A 16,925-nucleotide genomic window follows, 5' to 3' on the forward strand; every position below is an offset into this window, starting at 1 on the left:
TCTTCGTATCCAGATAAGAAGTAACTTAGAGGTTGATAATGTTACGAAATATACATGTTTGATGTCTGCAGTGCAGTTTTTTGCCGATCGAAACAGTTCACATCCCTCTCGTTCTTCAACTTAATCTTTGCAGACAATAGGCAACGTAAATGTGCGTGTGCCGGTATCTGTATGCGCAACCGATATCATTCAGGACAAGCGCCACAAAGGACAGTAAAGAGAGCCTGTTGTTTCTACCTAGCCTACGTGCTGCGCAGGATCTGGATCACCCGGATGTTTCCGGCAGCGAAATCTACAAACCGCAGCACATGCTCCGTCGTCAGTAATGATCCAAATGTATCCAGGATGTCGGTGGATAACAGGAAGTAGGTTGCACGATCACCACAGAATCCCTGTACAGCGTAGCCATGGAATAATTTACTGGCCGAGAACGGTCCGAACCGGTAGAAGCTTTCCACCAGCGCATCCTCCACGTCCATGTTACAATATTCTGTTCAAAGGAAACCCAAATTAAATCTTCATAAACTTAAAAATCTTGCATAGTTTAGCGAAAGAATAATTGTTTTGTGAAATCTGGACGTTTTCGGCATGCATGAGCGATTAAGTGCTTGACCTTTGCCGGTCAGCGCATTGACGCGACATCGGCACTGTCCATTGGCCGGCTGTCGTTCACCACTTTGGTTCGTAATATTCTGATGCAGCGGAATGACGTAACAAATGTCGTCCGTCATATCCATCACGACGGTCCAGTTCCCCGTAAAATCGTTAAAAATCCTGGCGGGACGGTCCACTTGTAGGATCGGCACGACGGGCATATCCAATAGCAGCCACTGATCATTTAAATCCATCAAATACCTATACTCGAAAAACGGCGGGCGTATGGCCGCATCCAACGACATCACGAAAGCGTCAGACGGTTGCGGATCCGCCAATTCCCCTGTTTTTAAAAGCTTTAGCTTACAAAGCTGTCCGATATCTATTTATTTAATCATGAGCAAAACCACAGTTATTTATTAAAACCCGTAAACCATTTTACTAAAAAATCTTATAAAAAGTGCGACTAACTCGTTGATCAAACACTCTCAGTTGTAGGGAGGTCATTACCATTTACCTGCTTTAAAGTTTAAACAAAAAACCACTTTAACAAAAAGTGTGCATTTTGGAAAAGTGTCACTAACTCTGTCGTCAAACAGTCTAAATCGTAAAAAGCCATCACCATTTAGTCTTTTACCTACTTTAAACAAATAAAAAACTACTATAATAAGAAATACAAAACGCGCAACCAACTCGATCGTCAAACAACCTAAATAATAGAAAGGTCATCACCATTTTCCTTGACGATCTTAAAGTTTTCGCTGGACTTATCAGCAGTCTTGGGCAAATTGAGGTAGATGGTGCGATTGCCTGCTTTGCCTTCCAATTGAAGACTCGGTGTTGCATCCAGTTCCCGCTCCTTCATTACGTACACCACCGCTCCCACAAAGAAGCCCACGGCACACAGCGCCATAATAGTACTGAAAATTAAGAATCCCAGTCCGCGTTTGCCACTACCATCGTCCGTCTCCAGTTCGACGGCTTTGAAGGCCTGCAGGGGTGGGGCATTGGGTCGATAGATGGTGGGATGCGGAGAGAGTACATTTCCCGTTTTAGCATCCACGGGGATCGTAAAGACGCTTTTGGATTTGGTCAAGGGATTAAGTAATGTCGCGATGGTCATTGTGTTGGGACAATATAATATTATAGCACGTCAGAGACTACCAGTACGTAACTAGAGTTTCCAGGTTTTCTCGCTGTGCAATTGATATATTATTTGAACGGTCACTAATGCAGTACGGTCTAATATTATGTACTGCCAGTCTGCCGATCACAAATTGGCGTAATAGTGCTACCAAACCATACTAAAGGTCACGTAAGGACGTCAGAACAAACGTTGCATGACAACACTAACGTTTTATGGTTGTTGTTGTTTACTGTCAGCATGTTTTTCCGAAATCGTATATACAGCCAGTATTCACGGCAGTCGAATATTACTAATAAACAGTGCTATAAAGGGCATTCCGAAAGTAAGTTTAGTTTACCTATTTTCCCTCCATGCCATTTGAAATAAAAAACCGACGATATTGTTTTGTGGGATAAGGCGATAAGCCATTATATACTATCCAGGGAAACCAAAATCAGAAGGTTTGATGGAGAACCGACGCGATAAAAATAAAAATAGAATGACTTGCGCTGCTTTTGCGTTTTTTCATGGTTATTTGTAAAAATCATTCCTTTCAGTGCTCTTTACAATGTTTTCAACAAAAACATAAAAAAATCTGAAGTGTTAACTGCAGCTGTTGTGCTTAATATTTTTGTTTCGATAGAACCTTTTAAAACGTCCAGAGGTCTAATTATTTGTTTCATGTGACCACCAGAATTCTTATTTTTCATCCTTCTCGCTTTTATGAAATCAAGATTCTTTGCATGCGGGATCGCATAAAAAAACGAGCAATTTGTAGCCAGTCAAGCGCGCCTAGGATACGCATTCCGCTATAAATTATCCCGACAGCAGGAATTGTTTTCCGCAAAATTGCAGTTAGTTCCTGTCGTCCGGATGTTGGGTAGCTTTGTGTTATGTGCACGGCGGTGCACCTAATGTAGTCGTCGACAGTTTCGATTTTGCTACAAAGCTGCTTGGTAGAGTTATTTCGTTGTGTACACAGTTGAGACGTAAGTGTTGTAAGACAAAGAAATCCCTACGCTAACGACATTCAGCGCTTCTCAAAAAGTGAGTGGGAAGATTGAGAAAAATAGCAAAAACAGTCCTGGAAAAACATCAAGCAAAGTGCGGAAGACCTTTAGCGGTTTTTCCAGAGCAGTTCATCCCGGTTCGGCTGAAATTATTTTTTACATTGCTTCTTTAACAATATGGGCGCTTCTAACAATATGGACAATATGAGCTACAAGCCTAAAAGCGTTTATTCCGGGAGATGCAAAATAGGAAAATTTACTTCGGAATGCCCTTTGACCTTCGTAATAGAGTATGTATTTTATTCTGCTTTTGAGTTTTTAAAATATTCTTAGTTCTTCTAAAATTATTGTTAGTTTTCTAAATTTTTGTTTCGGCAGATACGTATACAGTAGCGCATACACGGCATAGTACGAATGCACCGTATAATTATGGATACTGCTGCTGCGATGCACCTGATCTTGTGGTTCGTTTGTATATTGCCATCAACAAGCTTACCATTAAGTGAGCGTCCTGCCCGGAATGCGCACCCATCATTGGGAACTGGTATGTGACAATATATGTGGGAGCAAACTTAGCAGACTAAAGCCTTTTAATGGAATCTCCAAAGGAGAAATTCAAGCTTCCGATTACATACAAATATACCGTAGATACCATATTTACGCCGGCGTGCTGCCATTTTGACGCTGTTGCGTTTTACGCTTCGCACGTGTTCCTTTTAGCGTTTTTACTTTTGTCAAAGAACAAATACAAAGGTTTTGCTTGGATAGGTAATCCAGGTTTACCTACTTTGATAAGCCCATATGAACCGGAGCTATTTGCCGTGGAAGGAGACACAAAGACCGAAATTGACTGTAACATTCACGGAAGTAAAGATTCCACGTCTGTTACATGGTTTCGCAATAGTGCACCGATAATTCCTGGCGGGAATCCTGGCGGCAAACGCTTCACCCTAAGACAGGGAGGATTCGTACTGGTTGTACACAATTTGACGTCATCCGATGACAAAAGCGTATTCGGCTGCCGATTAACAAACTCACATGGCACTGTATGGCACAACATGACCTTAACAGTGATTTCGGAGGCGGAATTAGTAGCACACAACAGCAATCCGCTACGCCAATATGACAGCTTACTACCCAGTACGTGGGATCTAGCAGCTGTTTTCACTGTTTTCGCTGCTCAGTTTGTTGTCGAATCTCTTGACGTGTCGTATCAGCTACGCTTGACGCTAGTCATGCTTAAAAGAAATGCAGTGCATACTACACCAGAAAATCACCACAACCGTTTGTAGAACCAAAAGCGCCATACATTCTAGTGCACCCGACAGACAGCCCGATATCGCTCAAAGAATACAGAATTAGGAAATCCGTGGGTGCGAGTCTCCTTTTGCTTTGTCCGGTAACAGGCATCCCCAAGCCGTCAACGATCTGGACAAAGGACGGGGTTGTCGTTAATATGGTAAGTTGTCATCAATATGGAATTCTGTAAATTCTACCTGGTGATAAATTTTATCAATATATCTGGGTTATTTCGAGTGCACGTGCACTTTAGTGAATCTGTAACTGTGTCAGAACTGGTTAAGTATGTGAGCGGCAAGAGGTGGGTCTAGCGTAGCCCGTAGTGTCTAGCGGCTACAAAAACTGGCCATCTCGGCCGAGCTGGATGATTGAAGTTACTTTTTTTTGATTTTTCTTTTCGGCCGAAGGAGAAGCTTCTAGTCCCTCCTCTACGTTCAAGAAAAGGGAACTTTTTGTCAGTCATGTCAGACATGCACGACGGTTCTTTACAGTAAAATCTGTATGCTTTGAACAACTACGGTTTCTTCGAAAAGATATAATGTGTGCAAGTATGCGACATTCGCAGTAACTGCCGGCGACACACCTTAGGCCGTCCCAGTTATCCTGTGGTGTGTCTTATAAAGGTCACGTTTGCACTATCAAGTAAAATTTTGGTAATTTTTTTCATTTCCGCGTGAAATCATAGGTCACAGAAAACGTCCGGCCGGGCAGCGGTACAGGCCCGTCGTTAGACCCCTATTCAGTTTTCAAAACACTACTCCTCCTACAGTTTCCATCCGATAATTTTCTGAATACATCATTGAACTCAGCGTAAAATTCTGAACAAGATGATTGAGGCCGATTTTTGAAATTTGAATTTCCCCTGGATCGACTACCACGGGCGGTTGCTCGGTGCGACAGACATGTTTTTGGGGCTTTTCCCCCTGACCCCCCAAACGTATTTTGACACTAAAAAACACGGTTTTGGCTTGTTTTTACTCGTTTTTCACGAACTTTAACTAATATTTAGTTATTTAAATTCTTTTATGATTCAACACCATAAATATCATCATCATCGGCTGGAAGGAATATTTTCTGTTTTTCTAGCAAGCGTCAGCTCAGTATACAGTATACTACAGACAAATCCTGTTTTATCAACTTTATTCGTGATGATCTTTCGCGAATTTTTAACGACATGTCGATCTGCTCTGAAAAGGAAGGTGGTATTTTACCAAAAATAGATGTTTACGATCACATTAAAACGGACTGGAAATCGCATGGCTTTACGGATTTATCAATTCTTTTAACGCTTGATCATTGCGCTGTAAGTGATACCATGGATCCTCCTAGCGACATGCCGCTTATGCGCAAGCAATGTGGGAAGATTTAAGAGACTATCCCTTCCAGCCGATGATGATGATATTTATGATGTTGAATCATGAAAAAATTTAAATAACTAAATATTAGTCAAAGTTCGTGAAAAACGAGTAAAAAGAAGCCAAAACTGTGTTTTTAGTGTCAAAATACGTTTAGGGGTTCAGGGGGGAAAGCCCCAAAAACATGTCTGTCGCATAGGGCAACCGCCCGTGGTAGTCGATCCAGGGGAACTTCAAATTTCAAAAATCGGCCTCAATCATCTTGTTCAGAACTTTACGCTGATTTCAATGGTCTAGTCAAAAAAATTATCGGATGGAAACTGTAGGAGGAGTAGTGTTTTGAAAACTGGATAGGGGTCTAACGACGGGTCTGCAGCGGTATAGAAAGCAAATATAAAGAACGCTGTAACCAATAAATTACGTGCACGTGGAACGATAGTTTAAAACCTTTTAGCATGGTCACCATGGCATGGTATCCTCTCTCTCCCGCATACCAGAACCGGATTTAGTGTTTACATCGAACAAAAACATTTTATTAGTGCGGTTCCACGTTGGGCACTGAGGGCATAAAAAACCTATGATGAGCAAGTGCAATCCGTTTCGAAAAATTTCCAACGGTTCCATGCTATGCTTTCATGCTATGCTATGTAATTGGCCGATTAACTACATGACTGAATAAATAATTCGCAGAATTGTGTCAGTTATTAATAGCCCCGGTTATCTGTCGTGGGACACGGGCAGAATCCCTCTCCTGACAGTACGTGGCGGTAGTTTACTTGTTAAAGTTGTTTTTGTTGTTCAGGTTAGATGTTTAATTGAGAAACCATTTAAGCATCATTTGGCATTTTTTACTGTGCGTAGACGGAAAGGATTTTCCGGCATCAACCAAATTTCTTTTTCCATTTGCGCATCGACGCGATACAAGTAAACGACAGTGGACATTACCAATGCACAGCCACAAATGCTTATGGATCCGCCGTTGTTAAGTACCATGTTGACGTCTCCCCTAAATCAAAGCAGTAAAGTAAAAGTAAGTAAATTCGAAAAATTTAAAATTACTCAATAAAATTTGGATGGCACTGGTTAGGGGTCATAACGTGACTTTTTGCATGCTTGAACTTCCGGTCGGCTTCGCCCAGTTTTCCGTGATCCTATTTCTTCCATTAATTTTGAGCGATTTAACTTGTAACTAGTTTTGCGTAAATTTTCAGCCTATGTTTTGCAGGTACATCAATGGTTTATATCAGCTGAGTGTACATGGTTGACCAGTGTAATCAGCATCAACCGGTTGGACGAGCAACCATCCAATGCCGCCCGATCACCTCCGTCGGCAGTCCGCTATCGCTGACCTTCTCCATGTGGCGCTGACCTTCACGTGGCACCCGGCGCAGGCTGCTTTCTACCTGGACACGCCAATTTCAGCTATGTGATGCTGTCGACGTTGACAAATCGTTCGCCGCCCGCAATTTTCATAATAACCCCAGCGACAGTAACCTTGAAATGCCCACTGACCGGCTTCATTTGGTATACTCTGGAGCTGGGCTTTATAAATATTTATCAGTACATGTATTCCACTTTAACTGTTTCCTTGTTTTCTTTTCATTGTTGTTGACTTTTCCTTGTTGATCTACAGAAATACCTGGCAGGCCGGAAATGTGCTATAGCTGGAGACACCGGCAGATTTAAACGGCACGGCAGTGCTGGCCGACGGTGCGTTTGACCACCGCCAGCTGGGCTCCTGTCAGAACATTGTCGGCGCACTGCTCGTCGATCCCGATTACGACGGTAACGACACGTCGCAGTTCCTCACCAACATTCTTTGCAATCTTACCGCTTTCATACCACCGATTATCGCTACTTGAGCCGCACACACCAAAAGGCCGATCCGATCATTGCACAAATTATTATAGTAAAATACATACAACATATGTATAGTATATATATGGAGAGTGTTCCGGGCACCACCTTTTATCACCACAGGCTTCCGACACCACTGTTTTCACCACTTTTTGTCTCGGGCCACCATTTTTAAGACACCACCTATTATTATAATGAAATACCGCGGTTGTCTCAGGGAACTATTAGTAGCGAAACGTACTGAAACGTACATACTTCTTACAATGCATGCGGCTGCAGTTAGCAATTTGTGTTTAGCATACAGGTGCTAGTGAAATACTACAGTAATACTACAGTACAACTGCGTACAGTAATAATACGTACAGTACAACACCGCTCGGGACAACGACCGGCCCATGTAAACGGCGGTAAAATTCCTTGTCAGACGGCGTAATTTTCATAAATTTGTATCACTGCCGTTATCGATTTGAAACCCACGAATTCACCTGCAGTGCAAACTGCACTAAATCGCAACTGCCGCGCATTTATTGATCGCGCGCTGGTCCTGCTTAGCGTGAGCGAACATTCATTCAGTACGTATGAATACCTGAAACGACGATACGTGGAGCCGATTTTATAATAATTATTATGCACGACACCGATTAGTATACCAATTGTTCAATTTTTTTGGTATACTGTTTTATAAAGCGCCGATACAGCAGCAGCATTACCAAAATCGCCCGATTCTTCGAAAGTTTGGCGGCCATGAACTGACTGCATACTGCATATACAGAGTACATACAACTTTTACAAACAGCTATTGAGCCACGGAATTGATTGCCAAGAGCCTTTCATGGCTTCCTCCACTATTGGAACAGGTGTTTGGATTCTGATCGGAGTTTGGGTGGGATCGTTGATTCTGTTTGCCATTGGTGTTCGAGCCGTTCGGGCACGTAGTGTGTAAGTAATCTGCAGCTCGAATCAGATTGCAAACAGTGCGTTAAGTTCGTTCAGTATACAAACCCATTTGGGACGGTTGATAACAGGTCGTTGCGTATGAGGACGTTTGATACCAGTTTGTTGTAGTTCAGCGGCTGTTTTAGCCCCGGTGCTGCTGGTGCCGGCAATCATAACCCTGATCCTGGTATTCTATCCGCGATACGCCAACAAGGAAGCCCAGGCGGAAAGCTACCAACGTGCCATAGATGATCGTTATTTTTGGGTAAAGTAGCCTAGCTTGCTGATTTCTTTTTGCTTTTGCGCAGTGTGGAATTGTTGTATTTTTTCTACAGAATGCGTCGACGAATTATCAGCCGCTTCGTATCGCGTTCCTAGTGATTGGTGGTGTTCTGGCGTCAGTCGCCGGAGCAGTTTTGATATGGCAGACGTGTATGGAAACGGTGCGCCCACAAAAAGTCCAGTTCCGGCGCTCGTTCGCAACGGCAGTTAAAAACACACAAGGGCCGAAGACAAAAAATGCGGCGCGCCACCGCTCCCGATAGATTGAATATAACCGTCCGGTGCGCTTATTTGCTAAACGTTGTCTTAAGAAAAAGTCGTCTGTGTACTCAAAGGACAAAGCGAATCTCAACTCTGACATAGCAGTACGTGTATAATAAATAGAAACTGATATTACCAATGGTACTTTCGTAGTTCCACAAGCCGATTGGGATTCTGCACACAGAACCGAGAAGTGCATCTCCGACGACAATTTAATCCAAAAGTTCGAAACTCCCAAAATCAGACTGCTCAGAAGCTAATGCCACAGTGAATACTTATAATATTATGGTATGTACAAACTATACGCTATGCTAATGCCATGATTCACTTACTGCTGCTTCGCGGCTTATATGTATAAGCGAATAGCGCATCCGTGTTGATAAACCAGAACAGATCATTACGAAACCAAAAGAAAAGAGAAAGTTCTAGAAAAGCATGAGTACTAGTACAAACAGAGAAGTATGCGAAAGTATGTACTCGACTGTTAGCCGTTAGCGTCAGCCATATTCCGTCGCCAGCCAACAGGTATCACGGAGGGAATTTGGGCAGCTTTTTATTTATTTAATTAGTAATTTGTTGGCTGTGTCGGGTAGCTCAATATTACCAAGTCTTGAAGTCCACACTGTCTGCCATTGCTTCCTGTGTCACTATGTCGCAAAACTCTCATGGGGAACGACGAGGTACGGTCCGGGGTGTCGTTAACTGCATGAAAGGAACGTTAGCCAACGGGGATCTGTGTGATGTGCAGTTCACAGTGGGGCTCGATTATGGTCAAGCCCAATCTTTCCGCTCACACAGGTAAGTTTGTGGTTCGCCACTTTACTTCATCATCAAGCTTGTTGCTTGATTATCAGTTTCTGATAATCTACTTGCAAATTGCAGGTATGTCTTGAGTATGCGGAGCGATGTATTCCATGCCATGTTCAACGGTAGTTTGGCTGAACGTTGTAAGAAGGCCATCAATATCCCCGACGTTCATCCCGAAGCTTTTGCTAATATGCTCAGGTAAGTGATGGAAATGCTTCCAGCTGCTAAGGAATACGGATCGCCCTCAGAACACTTTGCTCTTAATTTCGTGAAGGGTACTTTCGTGTATTGCTATCAACTTTAGTCTTTGATGCATTTGCAGCTACGTGTACACGGATGAAGTGCAGGATCTCAACGAGGGAAACGCATTTCGAACCCTGGCCTGTGCCGATAAATACGACTTGCCGCTGCTGGTGGACATGTGCTCCAGCTTCATTCACAGTCATCTCAACACCGACAACTGTCTGGTCCATTTGGATGATGTACGTATGCGTTTGAAATTTTGGATCACAAAGATTTCAAACAGATTTAATTCTTTCGTACTTCATGTTTTATAAAATATTTTACAGGCTATTCACTATGGAGTTTCCAGTATTGTGGCCAAATGTCTTGAGTTGGTCGACGCTTCGAGTCAAGCCATTCTGCAGTCGAAACAGTTCGCATCGTTACAGCGAGAGGCGTTGATGTTGATTCTGCAGCGGGATACGCTGTCGGCTGACGAGAATACGGTTTACCAGGCTGTGGAAAGGTACAGTGTAAAGGTTGACTTTTGTATAGCAAAAATGCACAGAAGATTTTGTGGTTACCAGTGTTTCGGTGCGATGCTGAAAAGTTTTAAAAAACGTAAGTTTTTTGCGCTGCAAGCGAAGGCTAAAAATACGGTTTTATCTTTTGACCAAAGTGGATACCGCATGCCTTTTGAACTTTTCTATTAAACCGTGAGTCTGCCGGTACGACGGGAATATCTTAAAAAATTGTATAGATATATTATGTAAATGTCTGCTGTCTTAGATGGGCGGCGGCTAATTGTGCGCGCAATCACGTGGATCCTACGATGGTCAACCGGCGCGAAATCCTGGGCGACGCATTGTTCCTTGTCCGTTTTCCCTTGTTGAGCGACGCCGAACTAGCTGACGGTCCAGCTGAAGTAAGCGGTCTTTGCTTGTGCAGTACATCAGACTTTGCATTTTTATGATAGACTCGTGATCTTCGCGTTCTTGTAGAGCGGTTTGCTCCTGCGAAAAGAATTACTGGACATCTTTTTGTACAAGCATGCGGTCAAGAAGCCTGAACTGCCGTATTCAACTTCGCCACGCAACAGCGCCTTGATCCGCATCGATACATCCGAATTTGTGGTCATCAAAGATATGGAAAAGGTGTTTGTGAAACATGGCGGTGATAATTGCTGGTTACCTGGTGAGGTTAGAGGTGTTGCGGGATCGCGCTGTGTTGTTTCGCTGTGTGGTAAAGAGAACCTCTCGCAACATAAACCGGAGAACGTCATCCGTGCTGCGGACATTCTGAAAACCGGTCAGAAGGTGTATTATGTCACCGAAAAGACTCGAGAGCTGGCAGTTTACTGTCTGGAAAAGGATGAGTCTGCCTTATACCTGATTCAGATCGGTGATCGGGATTACAATGTCAAATTCGCAGAGTTAGCCATCCCGGACTCAGATGTAATCCGGAAAACGAAGCCTAAGATCGCCTATATTCCTCGCGGCTAGTATACTTTTAGTGTGTGTAATTTTATTGTGTCGTAACTGTCGTTTAGGATGTTTTATGCGATGTGGTTTTTAAAGATGAAAATATTGTGTAACTTTTGATATCTGTGCGGGTAGAAACGCGTTACGCGGAGTTTGGGTGGGATCAATGGTACTATTAGATTGTGTCATTTGGTGTTCGTGCACCCGCCACGCAGTGCGTAAGCAACCTGCAGCTTCCTCCTGAAGCGGATCCGATTATTCTTTACATTTGTCAGTTGGTACCGCATACAAACTCATGTATGCAGGTCGCTTCCACGTCGTACCTTTTCTACTGCATTTTCTAAACAATCTTCGCACAGTTCTGGTAATAGAGAAAGAAACACACAACTAGAATATTAGTTCGAGGGCTGTTTTACCAACCGTGCTGCTGGTGCCGGCGATCACAACCTGGAACCGGGTATTGTATCCTCCATACACCATCAAAAAAGCCCAAGCGGAAAGCTGTCAACGCGCCACACATGATCGTTATTTTTTGGTTATAAACTAGCGTGGCTTGCTGAATTCTTTATATTTAACAGTGTAGAATCCTGTTGTTGTTCTACAGAATGCGTCGACGATTTATCAGCCGCGTCGTATCGCGTTCCTAGTGATCGATGGTTTTCTGGCGTTACTCGCCGGAGCAGTTTTGATGTGGCAGACGTGGAAAGTAGAAACTGTGCGTCCACAAAAGTCCGGTTTCGGTGCTCGTCCACAATTTGCAAAGTAGTTATCAGTTATCGATCGAAGTACGTTGTAGTTATCGTTGTATATTCTATGTTCAGGTTGGCCCGCAAGCGTTATAGAGCGCTATTATTTTACAGCCGTAAATGCTCAAGTGATTGTTGCAGCGTTTTCAAATATGACTCGACTACTGTAGTGTGTACAATCAGTACTACATGTACGTACTCTAGAGCCACTGCAAAGGTACGTCCACTCAGACCGGAAGCAGCCCGCGTCGTTATGGAAGCGGGAAAGAAGATGATGCAGCATAACAACAAGAAACGGGGGAAGAGCGGCAACACCAATGCAATGCATCGGTATCAAAATCAAAAGCGTTAAGTTGCGGCATCTCTCCAGTCATCTGAAATAAAATTAAACCAAAATTAATGTTCATGTCTCTATGATGGGATTGATTGCGCCCGTCAAGTGCTGATACGTCAAACAACTGCACCGGGGCGACACGGATCCGCTCCAGTTAGAAAAGTTAATTTATCTTATTTTTCTACATTTACTTTGATTACGCAACAAAATTTTATTAAACAGTAACAAATAGCTGTCTAGTCCTCTTTTATTATACTCTCCTCTCACTAAAATAATGAATGTCACCGTGTTTGGTTTTTGTATGTCTTATTTACATGTGGATGTTGGGGAAAAACTAACGGATTTCATTTGGGTCCATTAATTTAACAGAATATAACGTATGGTCTCCTGGACTGTTAACAGGACATTTATATCCATTTTGTCATTGATGGCGCCTGTGATATTTCGATGTTCTATAGACCGGCTTTCTTCCCTGATCGATACGCACCCGGTTACGTTCTTGTGACAGCTATAGCTTTGCTAAAGCCTTTTCATTGCTAAATCTTTAATGTGTAGACGGATGATTTTATTTCACAAAATGCGGTAACATCACACTTTCAAAACAACATCATTTGGGTTAGCATTGGTAATTTGCTACCTGAAACGCGCGATATTATGCCGGCTTTCTTCCCTGATCAATACCCGGTTACGTTCTTGTGCATCTGCAGATACAGCGTGATTAAAGATAGCCTGCAACCGGCAGTATTATGCAGGCTCCATTTTTCGGTCGATATGCGCTAGCTTTCTGGCTTCTGCAGGCAGCTCTGCCATACATTTTCGTGTACAGGATAATTATTCCACGATGTTGGACAATAAATCTGTGCATAGAAGTATGTGAGGTATGCATAGTGTTAAAACATTTTGGTCTTTGTGTGGCTCTATACAAATCACGACCCAGTAGTGCATTACTACTGATTACTAGTTACAATAATTTTTATCTTTCGTCGTTTTTTGATCGCGCTTTCCTTGATTGATTCTGGTTAATTATTTGTGAACCTTGCATGTTTCACTAGCGTCGCTTACGTTTTACAGGCTGCCAGCCTGCAAGGCTGCAACGGAAGGAATTTTAATTGGCAATAGCCACCAAGATAACAATAATGGCAAGCGTCGATACACTACTTAATAGTTAAAATTTAAACATTGACTTTTAAATTTTACGAAATGGTTTACTGATGTCATGACATGTGACTATGTAACTGCAAGTATAGTAGCAGTCAGGGAATATGTACTGTACCCTGCGCAACTACGTTTCTGCATGACTTCCAATAACTGACGTATCCTCTTTATTGATGTTCTTATCGCGACATAACAGTCGTAATTCATATCACTACGGTCAACTACTGCACAATTCAGAATTAAAAAACAACCGAAATCAGTATTATCAAAACAACCGAAATCAATAATTAACTATAATTGGATGTACATAGTACGAGTAACAAGCAGCTTTACACATGGGCAAGATTTTTTTAGATAGTCGGTTGGGGAAATCCTGCAGTAACCGTTGTGTATTCCCCATTTCGCTATTCTTGAAACTCTGCTATGCGCTGACCACACACTGAAACTGTGGCAGCGTGAGAGATCTGCTATCAGAGATCTGAAACCAGTGATTGCATTTCCCGTACAAACATTTTCTTTTCCCCCGTCTATAAGCGAACCGGTGTATAAAAACCCTTTGCATCACTTAGTAATTTTAACTCAGTTGTAAGATACAATAACTTCATCCCGAGCTTCGTTACTATCTAAATTATAAATTAAAGCCTTTTGCTGCTAGAATGCATAAGCTGACCTTCTACCTATTTATCGCGGTGTTGGTGGCAGTTTGCCATGCCAGTCCACGGGATCGCCGGCAGGTTGTTAATGCGGTATGTGTTCACACTTCACGGGGCCGTGGTGCAGATGGTTATGATACTTCCCGTAATTATACGCAATGCTCTTTGCTCAACGAATTTGTTTTTAGGCGGTTGATGCGGCAAAAGCCGTGGGACACGGAGTGGCGGCGGCAGGCGATGCGTTAACCCTGCAAGGAGCCAAAGCCGAGCACCAGGGCGGGCGCGCCGTTGACCGGGCTGGCGATGCCGTCGGTGACTTGGGCCACGCCATTTACAACCCGAATAAGCCGTAAAACGAAGGTCAACACCGAATGCCTTTGACCACGGATTGAGTCGGATACCGCTGTATAAATTGTATATACGCGTCATGAGATCGAAAATACGAATGGATGGTCCGTGGACCGTGATGCAGAAAAATTCCTTTGCAGTGCTTTTTTTTAAGAATCTGAATTACATGCATTTTTTCCTCATGTTGCTGTCACCTGTGGTGGAAAATTTCTAATAAAACTGTTTCACTCCGAAACTGATACGAAGTTTTAAACTGATAACCGTCCGGGTATACTAATACTTTATAATAGGTTTTACATGTACATGCAGCATGTGACCATAATATTACTAAATGCTGTATTTTATAATAAAAAGGGAAATCCCAGAAGTAGATTTCTATATTTTGCCTCCCTGCCAATTTCGAAGTAGTACATGCTACTCTAGGCTCTGCCTTCGATTCGATGCAATTAAAAAGCACAATATCCGGTGCACAAAAAATAAAAAAATAATATTGGTACAGGTCATTTAATTACTCTGCTGTAGCAGCATGCTGATGCAAATGAAGACACATTATCATTTTGTATTATGGACTAGGGTGCGTGCTGACGCTACAACGAAATAAATCAAATAATTATTTCGATGTTCAACCTGGCAGAGTGGAATCATAATAAAAACTTATACTAAATGTACTAAGTACAGTAATTGGGTACTCGTACAGTCGTACTGTACCTCTGTGCGGTGCAGTTGTTGGCCCTCTTAAAACCTAAAGCCGTTCAAAAACGATGCTTTTATACGTTACTTACTAGTGTTGTTTTGGTGTGAGTTACATTCCAAGCAACGGTATCACAGTGTACAACTGCAGCGTCATGATGTTGCGCCTCGGGTACAATGCCGTGCAGTGCTTGAAATCATTTTTCTAAAATGTTCATGAGCAGAAATTTCCAAAACGTGTTTGTTGTTATGAAATAAATCATATTTTTTATACGAACTTTTGCACGGTAGCTTATTCAACGAACAATTTCTTGTACTTATTTATGGCCCGTTTATTGTACTGCTATAACCGGACATAGACACCGGCCTTGCCTCCACGACTTGGGTGCGTAATGCGCCAGTACAAGTCGGACAATAATACACAATTAAACTATACTTAAGTACCGGTAATAATAACTGCAGATTTCGCGTATTTCAAATTCCGGGTAGGCATACGTGGTGCTGCTGTATAGAGCTTCAAAAAAATGCGGGAAAGTTCCAAAAAAGCCGTATTTAATCATGTGCGTTCCAGCCGTTTCGATCACTTTATTTATTGCATCAGTAGCAAGCAGAATATAAGCTGCAAGAATTCGTTATCGATCTCCGTTATCGTTATCATGCAGAAATTACTCTTATGTGTATTCCTTATGCTGTGCAGCATTGTCTTTTGCCAGGGCAACCCGCGAGAACGCCGGCAACTAGTAAATTCCGTAAGTACAAAAATTAATACTAATCAAAAGCTTTGTGCGTTCGTGAACAGTTATTATTTATTAATATTACTGTATTACAGAGTACACTGTACCATAATCCTTTTTAGATCACACCCAATTAAATTTTCTTTTTATTTTATCGTAACGTATGCGCATACATTTGGCTCAATTGTGGGCACATTGCAGGCAATCGATGCCGCAAAATCGGTCGGGCACGGACTAGCGGCAGTGGGTGATGCGCTGACGTTGCAAGGCCACAAGGCGGCTAACCAGGGGGGAAAGGCTGTCGACCGTGCGGGTGATTCTGTTAAGGATTTGGGAAAAATTGTTTATAACCCAAAATCATAGTCCCAGAAATTATGTTTCGTTGTTATACTGTATGTATCGGTATGCGAGCATCGCTGTCTGTATTATGTATGTACTATGTAGTGTACAATTGCACGTATAAACGTAAGCTTATCTGTTTGGACTAAATGGATTTGTACAAAGCTGTAAATAAATTTTTGTTCATGTAATTTTTATCACGGTGACGTTGTGAATTGCTAACTGTAAGTTGAACGGCAAATCTGGGCGTAATAAAACACCCGGTACATTCGCGAATTCCGCAATTGGCAAGTGCAGTACTGTAGGTTCTGTCCGATAGACTGGCTAAAACATTTTCATAAACAGTTTTATAAAGTACGAGTAAATGCACAGTCTTCCCGTTCTGTCTGCACCAAATCGAAGCCGGAAACCAACGGGTTGGTTGTTTGTATCAAAGCTTTTTAGCGTCAATAATACTAATTTGGGAAAAACAACGTTACGTGGGCAAAAATCTGCAGCTGGGTCCCTACTTTCCATCGTATCTTTTTTGGCAGGATTCGGAGAGGGGTTTTCTTGTATCTGTACGTGTCTACTGTATTGTTTCAGTGCTCCGAACAAAGAATTACCGTATCCCGAACTGCTGAGAGCGAACAGGCTCCCGGACAAAACAAGGTCAACTAGTTTTGAATAAAGTTCAAAAATGAACTGTAAAATGCT

The 16,925-nt window shown here is 42.5% G+C and overlaps 2 protein-coding genes and 2 long non-coding RNA genes across 7 annotated transcripts; 3 read left to right on the plus strand and 1 right to left on the minus strand.

Annotated features, from left to right (window-relative positions):
* Positions 1-96: 96 nt before the first annotated feature.
* Positions 97-1,864, minus strand: LOC129594433 (uncharacterized). Its single transcript, XM_055491124.1, has 3 exons — positions 1,327-1,864; positions 614-937; positions 97-490 (listed from the first exon to the last, which is right to left on the minus strand). The coding sequence occupies exons 1-3, from the start codon at positions 1,715-1,717 to the stop codon at positions 243-245; spliced, it is 963 nt and encodes a 320-aa protein (XP_055347099.1). The 5' UTR covers positions 1,718-1,864; the 3' UTR covers positions 97-242.
* Positions 1,865-1,997: 133 nt separating this feature from the next.
* LOC129594480 (uncharacterized) lies at positions 1,998-7,712 on the plus strand. Of its 4 annotated transcripts, XR_008691198.1 has the most exons (7): positions 2,000-3,020; positions 3,109-3,274; positions 3,499-3,870; positions 4,023-4,189; positions 6,246-6,414; positions 6,610-6,908; positions 7,018-7,712. It is a non-coding gene; the product is annotated as an uncharacterized LOC129594480 (long non-coding RNA). The 4 variants fall into 4 exon arrangements; XR_008691200.1 differs by having other exon boundaries at positions 1,998-2,063; positions 6,610-7,712; XR_008691197.1 differs by having other exon boundaries at positions 6,610-7,712.
* A 1,203-nt stretch (positions 7,713-8,915) lies between these two features.
* LOC129594483 (BTB/POZ domain-containing protein 3-like) lies at positions 8,916-11,473 on the plus strand. The gene is made up of 7 exons (XM_055491181.1): positions 8,916-9,008; positions 9,314-9,518; positions 9,603-9,725; positions 9,850-10,009; positions 10,097-10,275; positions 10,539-10,674; positions 10,751-11,473. The coding sequence occupies exons 2-7, from the start codon at positions 9,370-9,372 to the stop codon at positions 11,249-11,251; spliced, it is 1,248 nt and encodes a 415-aa protein (XP_055347156.1). The 5' UTR covers positions 8,916-9,008; positions 9,314-9,369; the 3' UTR covers positions 11,252-11,473.
* A 4,240-nt stretch (positions 11,474-15,713) lies between these two features.
* Positions 15,714-16,499, plus strand: LOC129594500 (uncharacterized). The gene is made up of 2 exons (XR_008691204.1): positions 15,714-15,905; positions 16,092-16,499. It is a non-coding gene; the product is annotated as an uncharacterized LOC129594500 (long non-coding RNA).
* The last annotated feature ends 426 nt before the right edge of the window (positions 16,500-16,925 follow it).

The sequence above is a fragment of the Paramacrobiotus metropolitanus genome, unplaced genomic scaffold (assembly GCF_019649055.1).
Source record: "Paramacrobiotus metropolitanus isolate TYO unplaced genomic scaffold, Prichtersi_v1.0 Parri_scaffold0000068, whole genome shotgun sequence".
NCBI lineage: Eukaryota > Metazoa > Tardigrada > Eutardigrada > Parachela > Macrobiotidae > Paramacrobiotus > Paramacrobiotus metropolitanus.